The sequence below is a fragment of the Chiloscyllium plagiosum genome, chromosome 21 (assembly GCF_004010195.1).
Source record: "Chiloscyllium plagiosum isolate BGI_BamShark_2017 chromosome 21, ASM401019v2, whole genome shotgun sequence".
NCBI classification, from domain to species: domain Eukaryota; kingdom Metazoa; phylum Chordata; class Chondrichthyes; order Orectolobiformes; family Hemiscylliidae; genus Chiloscyllium; species Chiloscyllium plagiosum.
Genome location: NC_057730.1, coordinates 22,751,378 through 22,765,613, shown reverse-complemented (window position 1 = coordinate 22,765,613; position 14,236 = coordinate 22,751,378). Strand labels below are relative to the sequence as shown.

At 40.3% G+C, this 14,236-nt stretch overlaps 1 protein-coding gene and 1 long non-coding RNA gene across 2 annotated transcripts in view; one reads left to right on the top strand and one right to left on the bottom strand.

The window, feature by feature from the left end:
* The first annotated feature begins 5,491 nt into the window (after positions 1-5,491).
* Positions 5,492-8,061, top strand: LOC122560647. The gene is made up of 2 exons (XR_006314779.1): positions 5,492-5,997; positions 7,846-8,061. It is a non-coding gene; the product is annotated as an uncharacterized LOC122560647 (long non-coding RNA).
* Positions 7,877-14,236, bottom strand: part of LOC122560646 — a 66,939-nt gene continuing 60,579 nt past the window's right edge. Inside the window, exons 3-6 of the mRNA XM_043711514.1 lie at positions 11,833-11,896; positions 11,510-11,609; positions 10,519-10,578; positions 7,877-9,322 (exon numbers count right to left, since the gene is read on the bottom strand). Of these exons, the coding sequence (XP_043567449.1) occupies positions 10,536-10,578; positions 11,510-11,609; positions 11,833-11,896 (207 nt within the window). The 3' untranslated portion in view covers positions 7,877-9,322; positions 10,519-10,535. The remainder of the gene's footprint in view (positions 9,323-10,518; positions 10,579-11,509; positions 11,610-11,832; positions 11,897-14,236) is intronic.

The window sequence follows — 14,236 nt, the reverse complement described above, 5'->3', positions numbered from 1 at the left end:
CAACTGACGTCAGACTCACCAGTCTATAGTTCCCTGGCTTGTCCTTATCACCTTTCTTAAACAGTGGCACCATGTTAGCCAACCTCCGGTCTTCTGGAACCTCACCTGTGACTATCGATGATACAAACATCTCAGCAGGGGGCCCAGCAATCACTTCCCTAGCTTCCCACAGAGTTCTAGGGTACACCTGATCAGGTCCTGGGGATTTATCCATCCTTATGCGTTTTAAGACATCCAGCACTTCCTTCTCTGTAGTACAGACATTTTTCAAGATGTCACCATCTATTTCCCCACATTCTATATCTTCCATGTCCTTCTCCACAGTAAACACTGATGCAAAATACTCATTTAGTATCTTGCCCCACCTCCTGTGGCTCCACGCAAAAGGCTGCCTTGCTGATCTTTGAGGGGCCCTATTCTCTCCCTGGTTACCCTTTTGTCGTTAATGTATTTATAGAAACTCTTTGGATTCTCTTTAACCCTATTTGCCAAAGATATCTAACGTCTCCTTTTTGCCCTACTGATTTCCCTTTTATGTATACATGTCCTGTCTTTATACTCTTAGGATTCACTTGATCTATCCTTGACATATGCTTCCTTCTTTTTCTTATACAAACCCTCAATTTCTCTAGTCATCCAGCATTCCCCACACCTACCAGCATTTCCTTTCACCCTAACAGGAATATACTGTCTCTGGACCCTTGTTTTTTCATTTCTGAGGTCTTCCCATTATCCAGCCATCCATTTACCTGAAAGTGTTTGGCCCTAATTAGCTTTTGAAAGTTCTTGCCTCATATCATCAAAAGTAGCCTTCCTCCAGTTTAGAACTTCAACTGTTAGATGTGGTCTATCCTTTTCCATCACTATTTTAAAACTAATAGAATTATAGTCGCTAGCCCCAAAGTGCTCCCCCACTGACAGCTCAGTCACCTGCCCTGCCTTATTTCCCAAGAATAGGTCAAATTTTGCACCTTCTTTAGTAGGTACATCGAAATACTGGATCAGAAAATTTCCTTGTACACTCTTAACAAATTCCTCTCCATCCAAACCCTTAACACTATGGCAGTCCCAGTCTATGTTTGGAAAGTTAAAATCCCTTACCATAACCACCCTATTATTTTTACAGACAACAGATCTCCTTACAAATTTGTTTCTCAATTTCCCGCTGACTATTAAGGGGTCTACAATACAATCCCAATAAGGTGATCATCCCTTTCTTATTTTGCAGTTCCACACAAAAAACTTCCTAGATGTATTTCTGGGAATATCCTCCCTAAGTACAGCAGTAATGCAATCTCTTACTTTCAAAACTAACAAAGCAAAAACCAAAACTATGCAGTTCTGCCACAGTTGTGAATGGTTTTCCCAATTAGAGGAGAAGGTTCCAAAACTATCTCCATCTTCAATGAATAGGAAGTCCAGAATGTCAATGGAAAAGACAGGGCAGAAATACTTGAAACCAGAACTGGTGAGTGGATGTTCCATCGTGACCTGCTCCGGACATCCATAACAATACAGATCTCAGTTTTCAGATAATATGATTCACACATTGTGGTATCAAGCAATAGCTGAAGGCACTAGATAGAGCAAAGACAATGAACTCTGACGTAAGAGCAAAAGATATAGGAGTAGAATTAGGTCATTCAGCCCATCAAGTCGGCTGCCATTTGACCATGACTGATATGTTTCTCAACCCTATTCTCCTGCCTTCTCCCCGTAACCTTTTGATCCCCTTACTAATCAAGAACTGTCTGTCTGTCTGAAATATATTCAATGACTTGCCCTCCTGAACCTTTTGTGGCAACGGGTTCTGCAGATTCACCAGCCCCAGCTGAGATTCCTCATCTCATTTCTAAAGAGTCATCCCTTCACTCTGAGGCTATGCCTTCAGTTCCATCTCTCCTACTCGTGGAAGCATCTTCTTCACATTGACTATATCCAGGCCTCTCAGTATTTTGTAAATTTCAATGAGATCCCTCCCATATTCATCTGGAGTCCAAGTACAGACCCAGAATCCTCAACTGATTCTGCTCCTAGCCTGGTTTGTTACGTTTCTCATTGAGCTGGAATTGTCCCCTAGCTTATTGATTATGGTAGAATAATGAATATGCTAATCATGAGATAAAATACAATTTTGTTGCTGCTGACATCATCTCATGGATGTCCACTTTTGAGTTGTTAAGAGTTATTCTCTATTTTGTGGCTGTATCACCGATGTTAAATGGTGCTTGATTGACCAAGGTTATTCCTATCAATATTGTAATGGACAAATGCAAAATTAGTGGGAACGAAGTCAAATAGTTTTGATACCAAATTTCCATAGGGGCTATTAGGATAGTTTAGGAAAAGCGGTAGATTTCCAGCAGATTCCTAGAGTCTATGAATCATCAGAAATCCAATCAGCACACCAATTGTAATTTGAGGATCCCAAACGTTTACAAAATGCCCCTAGTACAAATTAAACTGCCTCACTTTCAGCTTAGGTGGCACAATGGCTCAGTGGGGGCAGCATGGTGGTTCAGTGGTTAGCACTGCTGCCTCACAGCATCAGGGTCCCAGGTTCGATTCCAGCCTTGGGTGACTGTATGGAGTTTGCACATTCTCCTTGTGTCTGTGTGGGCTTCCTCCGGGTGCTCTGGTTTCCTCCCACAATCCAATGATGCGCAGGTCAGGTGAATTGGCCATGTTAAATTGTCCATAGTATTAGGTTCATCGGTCAGAGGGAAATTGGTCACTCTTCGGAGGGTCAGTGTGGACTTGTTGGGCCAAAGGGCCTGTATCCACACTGTAGGAGATCTAATTCTAATCTAATTATTATCTGAGGATGAAAGATCAGAAGTGCTATGATAGATTTGATTAACTAGTTTTTAGTTTAGTTATGTGTAGTGATCAAGCAAGCAAGGTATTCTATTTTATTTAATTGCAGTCCGTGTATGAGGTCAGCGTGGCATGACATGTAGCATTTTGTTTTTAGCTGCATTTCTGCTAACTGAGATGTGCCACTTTGCATTAGGCCAAGGTAAGGTCATAAATTTATACTTTTACTATAGGAAGAAGGGGGTTGTGGGCTGAGGAGAGAGGGAAAGAGGGATGCAAAAGTGAGAGTGGAAATAGGGTTGGGGAAGAATAGATTGTGGACTGAAAGTGGAGAGATGGGGAGGAAAATGACAGAAGAGGTGGACATGGAGGGGAGGTTAGGTGGGGAGTGGGGTGGAGAAGGTAAGTTGGATTTGGTGTGTAGAGTCAAGTTGGGGAAAATACACTGCCCTATGTGTTTGACAAAGAAACCTCACCTGTCTGGTAAGGAAATATATTTAAAGCTTTTAAAATGTAAAATGTGTAGTCATGGGGTAGAATGTCCTATTGGGCAGATGTATCAATTATTTAAGTTAGTGCTTCAAACACTCTTGATTGTGTTGAGAGTTACAGAATAGAGAATTCAGAAAGATGATGCTTTACTTGCAAATTATTTCATTATCAGAGCAAAGTAATGGAAAATAGGTGGTGCACATGCACTAGCTTGCCTTCAGAGATGAGTGTCAAGATTAGAATGGTGCTGGAAAAGCACAGCAGGTCAGGCAGCATCCGAGAAGCAGGAAAATCGACATATCGGGCAAAAGCCCTTCATCAGGGTGAGGCAGGGAGCCTCCGGGATGGAGAGATAAATGGGAGGGGGGAGTGGGGCTGGGGAGAAGGTAGCTAAGAGTACAATAGGTGGATGGAGGTGAGGATGAAGGTGATCAGTCAGAGAGGAGGGTGGAGCAGATAGATGGAAAGGAAAATTGGCAGGTAGGACAGGTCATGAGGATGGTGCTGAGCTGGCAGGTTGGAACTGCGGTAAGGTGGGTGGAGGGGAAATGAGGAAACTGGTGAAGTCCACATTGATGCCCTGGGGTTGAAGTGTTCCGAGGCAGAAAATGAGGCGTTCTTCGTCCAGGCGCCGGGTGGTGGGGGAGTGGTGGTGGAGGAGGCTCAGGACCTGCATGTCCTTGGCAGAGTTGAAATGTTTGGCCACGAGTTGATTGGCGCGGGTGTCCCGGAGATGTTCCCTAAAGTGCTCTGTGAGGAGGCGTCCAGTCTCCCCAATGTAGAGGAGACTGCATCGGGAGCAACGCATACAATAAATGATATTGATGGATGTGCAGGTGAAACTTTGATGGATGTGGAAGGCTCCTTTGGGACCTTGGATGGGGTGGGGTGGTGTGGTTGTGAGCGCATGTTTTGCAATTCCTGCAGTGGCAGGGGAAGGTGCCAGGAGGGGAGGGTGGGTTGTTGGGGGGCGTGGACCTGACCAAGTAGTCACGAGGGAACGGTCTTTGCAGAAAGTGGATAGGGGTGGGAAGGGAAATATATCCCTGGTGGTGGGGTCCATTTATAGGTGGCAGAAATGTCGGCGGATGATGCAGTTTATGCAGAGATTGGTAGGGTGGAAACCCACCGACTCCCAGCTACCTGGATTACGCCTCTTCCCCCGTACCTCCTGCAAAAATGCTATCCCATATTCCCAATTCCTCCACCTCCCCCATATCTGCTTCCAGGAGGATCAGTTCTACCACAGAACACATTAGATGGCCTCCTTCTTTAACGACTGTAATTTCCCTTCTCACGTGGTTGAAGATGCCCTCCAACGCATTTCATCCATGTCCCACACCTCCACCCTCAAACTCCACCGCAACAAGGACAAAACCTCCCTGGTCCTCATTTTCCACCCAGCTTCGACTGGGACAACATATCCATTCTAAGACAAACCAAACAGAGACACGCACGAGAATTCCTAGAAGCATGGCATTCTGGAACTCTATCAACAGACTCATCGAGTTAGACCCCATCTACCACTCCCTCAGAATAAAGAACAGGAAATGGTGTCAACACAAGAAATGATGACACCACAGGAAATGGCATCACGAACCCAAACATTTAATAGAAAGCAGGAATTATCAACAGTGCTTTGCCCAGAGACCCACTGATGATGTTACCTAGTAGGGTGACGAAATGTCAGGAAATGAACCTTCCAGCTCAGCGAGCAAACCTACATCCAGATGAATAACTGAGGTTTCAGGATTGAGAAATAATTTAAGACTCTCCCCATTGTTCAGTGAGACAATAATTAAAAGGCACAAATTTTAAATATCTTTCAAAAAAAACTTGAGGCTCAAAAACAGTCTGGTTGGGGTTGTAGAATTCCATCTCAAATTGTGTGGAAGCAGAGTCCAGAAAATATTTTAAAAGGGAAGAGGTTTCTAAGATTGAGAATTAGTAACAAGAGTTTGGGATCAAAAAGGAAAGTGGGGTTAGATTAAAGGGCCACTGGGCAGAGCACCAGTGACTGGTCTGTTCCTGTGTTGCAGCATCCCTAATTTCTTACCATGATAAAGTACACCCCTCATGATGCCAGTTATAGTTCACAAAGCTAACCAGAGGCACAAAATATGTAAACTTCATCAGGTACATCATTCTGACATTATGCATCTACTTTTTGCACTATGTTTTATTTTTTTTTTACTTACAGTAGTTCCAGTTTAATATCAATAACAAACTTTCTGATAATGCTTTTCATACTATTGTCCAAGTAGGCTGTAACATATTGCAATACTTTAAAAGGTATTCATGGGATGTGGGTGTCACTGGCTAGGCCAGCCTTTATTGCTCATCCCTAATTGCCCTTGAGAAGGTGGTGGTGGAGTGCTTTCTTGAAATGCTGGTTCTTGAAGGGACATCTTTTAAAACAGCATTGTGGGAGGCTGGAAAGGAAGTTGCAGGTGGTGGTGTTCCCATTCGTCTGCTGCTCTCTGGTCGTGGAGCTTGCAAAACAGTTCTGTTGAAAGCTTTGGTGAATTACAATTGGAGTATTAATTCATGGATTTTTTTCCTATGTTTTTGAGGCAGTTTTCTCCATAGCATTATGCTCGCCTTACACTGTTGCAGCATCATTTCCAAAGTGACTACTGGCCAATATGTAAACATCAAGTTTTATATCTTTGTCAAACTGCAAATCAGGTATGTTCACTCCTTATTGAATCAATACAGCAGTCCTTTAACAAGCTGTGTGGCTCCTAACAGTCCTGGAATGGAACCTTGTTAAAAAAAAGAAATTTGTTTTAAGGTTTCCTAAGATGTAATAAATACATTTTCAACTGTGTTTAAGTTAGTTTATGCTTACCATTTCTCAATCCTTAATGGCACTCCTAGATCAAAATTAGTTTTAAATGCATAATTGCTGTTAATTTCCAGACACATTATTTGGGATTGGCATGTTAGCTAAACTGATGCTGTTGTGAAGGCTGAATTTTAATTTTCTGAAGCTTAATTTGAATGATTGCAGAACAATGAATTTATTTCAAGCAATGAGGAAACTACATTTATTTTCTCTAAAGGTCAATTGGACATTAGAACTTTGTTTCTTTAAACCCTTTCTTTGAAACAACATGGTTTCAGCAAATTTCTAGACTTGTTTGCTGGAGGTCACCCACCTGGATTTTGAGTGCCAGAAAGCTAGCTTGTTTAAACTGTGTTCTGGATGCAGCTGGAGTGGTGTGTGTAGCCTGCTAAAGGAAGGTTTACCTGCTCCGCTCTCCTGTTTCAGGAGGGAGAAATCTCTTGTTGGTCACCCAGTGTGAAACCTGGAACACAGGTCAAGTTGCTGTAGTGATAAGCCTGAGGGTGTTTATCTCTTTTTCCATGAACAATTACGTCCGCACCTATCCAAAAATCAACTTAATGTGGCTAGTGATTTATCCACAGATGCCAGAAATTTTACCATTCCATATTTTATCCTTTTTGTCTTCAAGGTCTAACAACTACTAGCCTAGTGTTCTTTTTTAAAAACAAAGTGAATCTCTGCAAGGAAATTAGTTTTTTTTTGTTTTCCTCCTTTACAATAGGGTTTTGAGGTAGGGTAGGGAAAGGAGAAGAAAAACACTTTCTAAAAAGCATATGACTCTTATTGTAAGTGCTATGAACTCAGTTTTATTGCCAGTAGTGTAGGTGTGTAAATGAGTCTACTTACAGGCCAATGGACAATTAGAAATGGAGATTTAGATGGCAAGAAGTAGCTGATTGTGATCAATAACTGGTCATTATTTCATAGACCAAAAGTGTCCTGCCTGTTAACAACTATCTGGCTTACAGGTAGCTGTACAGTTTGAGGTGTGAACCTCTAGAAGGGAAGGATCTGATGAAGAGGCTGACAAAGATCAAGGTGCCCAGGAGTTGAACTGGATGATACAGCTGTAACTCAGCACAGCAGTGTATTGTTAGTCCTCCAGCTGGTACCTTTTTAATGATGAATGACACAAGCTCAGTTGAATGGCGTACAACAAAACTTTAAAGGTTTACTTCCTACCTGCAAGTTTGCCTTCGATGTCCTCCAGATGTATGTTGGGAATCCTCAACTGATCTTGTGTGTTCCTGGATATGTTAGTGTTAACCTAGAAAACTGATCTGCTTTGCCACTTACTCTGTCATATGACAATTGGGGCTTATGCCCGAAATGTCGATTCTCCTGTTCCTTGGATGCTGCCTGACTTGCTGCGCTTTTCCAGCAACACATTTTCAGATATGACAATTTAGTAAGGACTCAGTGAACAGACTATGCAAAAGATAAAAGATGCAAGAACTCTGGGACAGTGTTTTAAAGGCAACCAAAAAACAGCTTCTACGTGAATTTCCTCCATATATGTTAAAAATGAGATTAGCTAATGCAGCATAGAGCAACAAAAGCTAGGAAGTTCACTCAGCCACCACATGAACAGCATTTTGGAGGCTGACTCATCAAGGTAGAGAGAATAATTTTGCTATTACTTATGTAATCCTGATCATCCAGTTATTAATTCCTTACTTCCACAGGATAAAAGAAAAAAAAATCACACTAGGAGCATTTATTTCAAGGTATGAATTTATTATCTTTTTACATTTTTCCTTTATCAGTTGCTCCAACATCACAACTGACCCCTGCTGGTTTCTGATCAAAACGGCTAGAGTGTTGTAGGATCTGAAGGTGATGAGGCTGAGCACTGGATATTAGCTATTCAAGTGGGTTAGGTCTACAATCTTCTTCAATATAGACAAAACATTTTAGTGGAAATACTTTGGCTAAGTATTTTTAATGAGTGTGTTGTTAGAAAATTCTCCCAGTCTCAGCTTCTCCACTGATTTATGATCTGCTTGTGATATAGGTAGTACACTCCTAACAGATATGAGTACTGTGCATTACTGAATCAATGCAGTGGGGTGAAGAGCAGACCTAATTGTGTGACCCAAGGCAATTGGAATGGGTGACTAGTTTGTTGGAACCATTCACTTTCCAATAATGCAAACAGCAGTTGTCCAAACAAACTCTTAAGACCTGACTTGAGCATTTGATTTTCCAGTATCATATCATTGGTAGTGTAAAAAGACAATGAGAAAGGAACAAGTTCAGGCTTGCAGCAGTGAGCACTGACGAGGAGAATTACAGGGTAATTGAGGTAACATGGAAAAAACAGTGCTGTAATAAGATAGTTATCAGCTGTGCAGTGCCTGCTAAAATGCTTTGCCATCATCATCAAATCTGTTGCTAACTATACATTTTAAAATTGTTGAAAGTAAAATTCAGTATTCGAAATAGCTGAAGCACATTGGAACTTGCTGCATGGCACTATACTGGGTATTTGCAGAAATTTGCTGCAACATGGGAAAGGGATTCCACTGATGCTAATCTTTAACCTCCATACATTTACTCTATTTACTCTATTCAGATGTCAGCACAATTTGAATAGTTTATCAGGCACTAGAAGTTTAAAACAAAATCACGCTACATGGGTCAAAGGTCATGCTAATCTGTGGGGATTCCAATTTTTTTTTGCAGCCTGTCATATAAAGACTGAGGGATAGCTTAGAAAAAGAAACCATATACAGCACGTACTTCATCTATGGTGTTACTAAGTACTATATTGCAAACTAAGCAATACTTATAAGCATAAATTCCTTAATATTTCACTTTTCAAATTGAAATGAATCAAAATTCTACAATAGGTGCTCCCAAAAGAGAGATCTTGGTGTGAGACTTGTAGATAATCTTTACAAGGTATGCAGTCACAGTCTTGCTGAAAGTCCAGACTGTTCAAAGATGCATCAAATAAAATATGAATTATCCTATCAAATAATTTAAAAGTTCATGTTTTTGTTTTCAATTTTAATATTTTCAATTAAAATAGAAAGGTGACCCAAATCCAGCAGCTATGAAGTTTGGAAGAATTAAGCGAAACAATAACTCCTGCCCATTCAGAACCCTCAAGAGATTGACGGTCACTCAAGAAGTTGAAGCAACATGTGTGGAAGCCACCTAAAGGGACAAAGCAGACTGGTGATTAGTTTTATTGTGACTGACCTCCTTTATCATACACCACTTGGTCACAAGCACAGATAGATCCTTGTATTCAGATCCAACCATAAGGTTGTCAGATTCAAATACATGTATATTTATCATTATTAACCATAGTTACAATTCCCTCCCTCTCCATGGCCAATTAGAAAAGGCACTTTCATCTCTAGTGTTATCTCATACATATCTACAGCTCATAGGTATGGCTGTAGTCACTATAGATCAAATTATTTCAGCTATGTGTCAGCCATGTTTTAGTGTTAACACTGTCATCCGAGTTGGAAGTTTTTGGATTCGAGTCCCACTCCACTCTAATTTGACTGAGGGATAACATAGAAAATGAAATCAGATACAGTAAACGCTTCACCTTTAACACTGCAAAATATCACTTTGACACTTTTGAAAACAGAAAGGGAATTCTATGGACAGAGGCCAATTACTTGACTGTGTTAAGAAATGCACTATACTTTTATATGAGTAAATTTACGATGAGAAAGTGAGGGCTGCAGATGCTGGAGATCAGAGCTGAAAATGTGTTGCTGGAAAAGCACAGCAGGTCAGGCAGCATCCAAGGAACAGGAGAATCGACGTTTCGGGCATAAGCCCTTCTTCAGCTTATGCCCGAAACGTCGATTCTCCTGTTCCTTGATGCTGCCTGACCTGCTGCGCTTTTCCAGCAACACATTTTCAGCTGTGAGTAAATTTAGCCAATTCAGCCTTCTGATTACTGGCTAAGAGACAATCTCTGAATTCCCTCTGGATACTTTTGGGGCCGGGGGGGGGTGGAAGGAGAAACACAGGTGAGTAGAGTGTGGCACAGTGGCTCAGTGGTTAACTCTCAGTGCCAGGGACTTGGGCTTGATTCCATTCTTAGGCAACTACATGGAGTTTGCACATTCTTATGTCTGCATGGATTTCCTCCCATAGTCCAAAGATGTGCAGGTTAGGTGGATTAACCATGGGAAATGCACAGGTACAGGGATAGAGTAGGGGGATTGGTATTGGTGGGATGCTCTTCAGAGGGTCGGTGTGGATCTGATGGGTCAAATGGCCTGCTTCCATACCTTAGGGATTCCAGAAATATTGCTAGATTCTCAGTAATGGAGAAAGTCAAGCTGAAAATGTTGTCTTTGAATGACTTTTGTATTAGTGCTTACCTCACACACAGCCAAATCTATTCAGAGTAATCTAGGGTTTTGTTCTGCAGCATATCATCCCTGTAATAAATAGAACACACAAACTGGATTTACAATGCTTCAACAAAATCCTAAAATGCAGAAGCATATCTATAATCTTCCTGTGTTTTAATCTTCAATTCTTCATTTAAGACACTAAACATTTAATTATTATCTTTCTGTTTGCATTAGAAATCAATTTTCACATGTATAAGATAGAAGGAAAAAGGAAACCAAAACATTCCAATCTTCTGGATATTCTGATAGTTGGAAGAAACAGATTCTACTGTTGAAGACTCCAGGACAACCAGCTGCCTTAGGAAGACAATTAACAAATCTAGAGATGACAGATTTGGATTTACCTTCTGAAAGGAACCTTCAGGGGTATGAAAATGCTTTTATATATATTGCACAATGAAATAAAACATGTTGTTTATAAAAATGATTTCACAAGTGGTGTTCAATCGGATGAAAAGACACTTTCAGGGACATGATAGGGTAGATGTGGGTAGCATACTTCCACTGCCTGGTGAGTCTAAAACCAGGAGATTGTCTCAAAATAAGAGATTGGCTATTTAAAACAGAAGGAATTTCTTCACTCGGAATGGAGAATCTTTGGGATTTTAAATCCCAGAGGGCTGTCAAGTCTCAATAATTGAATGTATTCAAGACAGAAATGAAGGTTTCTGGATAATAATTTCACCAAGGGATTTGGGGATAATGGTGGAAAATGCTCGAGGTAAATAATCAGCTAAAATCTCTGAATGGCAGAGCAGTTTTGATGGACCAAAAAGCCTACTTCTGCTCCTATTTCCATGGAAAATTACTGGTCAGCAGTTATGATGTGCAGAGTACCAAGTAACAGAGTTTTACTGACAACAAACAGAAAAAAAAAAATCAAATTACAACGCGCCCAAATCTGTAGCACAAAAAGAGAGTAAAATGCCTGTGAATGTGGGCTGTAGTTCTTTACCTAGGCAGAGTTTCAAATCGTGGAGCAGGTGGGGCCCGTCTGACTCGAACAAATTCTGAGCGCTCCCTGTTATGATCTAAAGTCTCCTGGACAGCTTGTTCTGATAAGACATTTTAAAAAATATTTTTAAAAAATTGACAACTGTATTCGATCTGTCACATAATCACATATTCCGATATATATGACACAACTTAAGCTCACACACCAAAGTAAATTGCTTAACAAGAGTTCAATCTAAGAGTTCCATGTATTTTTAAGCTATTCATTATCAATACATTATAATATATTGGAAGCTCTAATTAGTGGTATTTACTCTGACTCACCAATCTGTTCCATTATATTTTGTGTTGCTGTAGCTGCAGGTGGATGCTCCAGAATTTCTTTCCCCTACAAAAAACAAAAAGACTGTGTTTGCAATGTGAAATTGCTATTTGATTAACTATGCAGGTCCATCTTTGTTCACACAAAGGAGATTTTTGTGCTCTCTCTCTCCCTCAACTCAATTACTTGGCCAAGTGAAATGATGCTTCAAGACCTAGTTCAAGTTGGCCTTTAATATCCCTGAGCGCACACACTTGCAATGGTCTGAGTCACCTACCTGGAACAAGTCTATGATCAGTTACTTAATCCTTCAGGCAAAATTCCATTTCAATTGACATTAATACTATTATCCTTCAAATATATCTTGTTGAAAGCTCAATCATATTCCAGTACATACAAATACTTCAGCCTAAATTCAACTCAAAATATAATTCTTTATTTCTTTTTAGTAATGCATACCACTATGGGCATGGACTTAAATTGTTTTGTGTATTTCTTGTAACTATCATTCTTTACTTATTTGCAATCTCTTATTTCAAGTATGTCCAAAGGATGTAAACAACCTCCTTCTATTTAACTTTGTTTCTTACCTCTATTTATTGTACCACTCTAAAACTTGAAGTGCTTTTTTTATGTATTCCCACTTTTTATGAAACACCCTATTGCTGAACTGTAGTCCTATGTACCTACTACTTTCAAATCAACCACTCATCTTCCTGAATTCAGCTTTATTTCAATTTTTTGCTAAAAGTCACCAAATTTTCCTTTTTTTTTACACAACTGTAGACCACATTATATTGTGATCCCTATTGGTTAAATGCATGTGAACACTTCAGCAATCTACCAATCTATTTTGTTACCGACGATGAAATCTAAGCAGTTGAAACAGGAGACAGCTATTTGATCCACATTGTGTTTGCCAAATCTTTGAAGGTGGTGTCCAATTAATCTTTCCTGGCTTTTTCCCCACATCGTTGCAAAACTTTCAGCCTCATGAATTTATTCAATTTCCTGTTAAAAGGATGCTGCTGAATTCACTTCTAGTAGTCATATATTCTACAGCATAACCGCATGCTCTGTTGGAAAATAATCCTGAGTATTCTTTCATTGTTTTGTCAAATGCTTTTATTCAGTTTTCTGTTTGCTGACTGCTTGGACATTAGAAACAGTTTCTCCTCATTTAATCTACTAAAACCATTCATGATTTTTAACACCACTCTCAAATCTTTTCTTAACCATCTTGGCCCATGAAGAACATTAGTTTCTCCAGTCTTATAAGGCAAGTTCCTCATTCCTATTACCATTCTTGTAAATTTTTTTACACCCTGTCCAAGACCTTGACATTCTTTCTGAAGTGTAGTGCTCAGAATTCGGCAAAGTCTCTAGCAGGGACTGAGAAGTTTAACATAGCTTGCTTGTTTTTACATAGCATAAGTCCCTAGGGAGACAATGGCTTAATCCAGAGACCCAGGTAATGTTTGGGGACCCAGGTATGAAAGCCATCATGGGTGATGGTGGAATTTGAATTCAATAAAAATCTGGAATTAAGAATCTATAGATGACCACAAATCCATTGCTGATTGTTAGGTTAAACCCATCTGGTTCACTAATGACCTTTAGGGAAGAAAGCTGTTGTCCTTACCTGGTCTGGCCTACATGTGACTCCTGACCCACAGCAATGTGGTTAACTCTTAACTGCCCTCTGGGCAATCAGGGATGAGCAATAAATGCTGGCCTCGCTGGTGACACTCTTGTCTCAAGAATGAATAATGTTTAAAAATGTCACTAATTAAAGACCAATAGATCCTTTTTTTGAAACAAAACGTAGCTTCTTAACTTGCTCTGCTCACTTTCAAAGATATATGCACATACACCCAGAGATCTCTCTATCCCTGTACCTATTTTAAAATTGTACTATTTAGCTTATACTGCCTCTCCTTGCTCTTCCTACCATAATGCATCACTTTACACCCTCTCTGCATTAAATTTCATCTATTATGTATGATCATTAATTCCAGCAGCCTGTCCTGGTTCTTCTAAAGTCTATTGCTATTTTCATATCAAGATTGTCATCAGAATTACGACAAATTTCACTCTTACTTTTCTCAACAACTTAGGATTCATCCCATTTCTACAAGGGTCTTTTTCTGCTTTGACTACCATCAATCTTTTAAATGTCACCTTTATACCTATTCTACATTGCTGAAAATGTGTTGCTGGAAAACCGCAGCAGGTCAGGCAGCATCCAGGGAACAGGAGAATCGACGTTTCAGGCATAAGCCCTTCTTCAGGAATGAGGAAAGTTTGTCCAGCAGGCTAAGATAAAAGGTAGGGAGGAGGGACTTAGGTGGAAAGAGGTCAAGGTGAGGGTGATAGGTCAGACTGGGGTGGGGGTGGAGAGGTCAG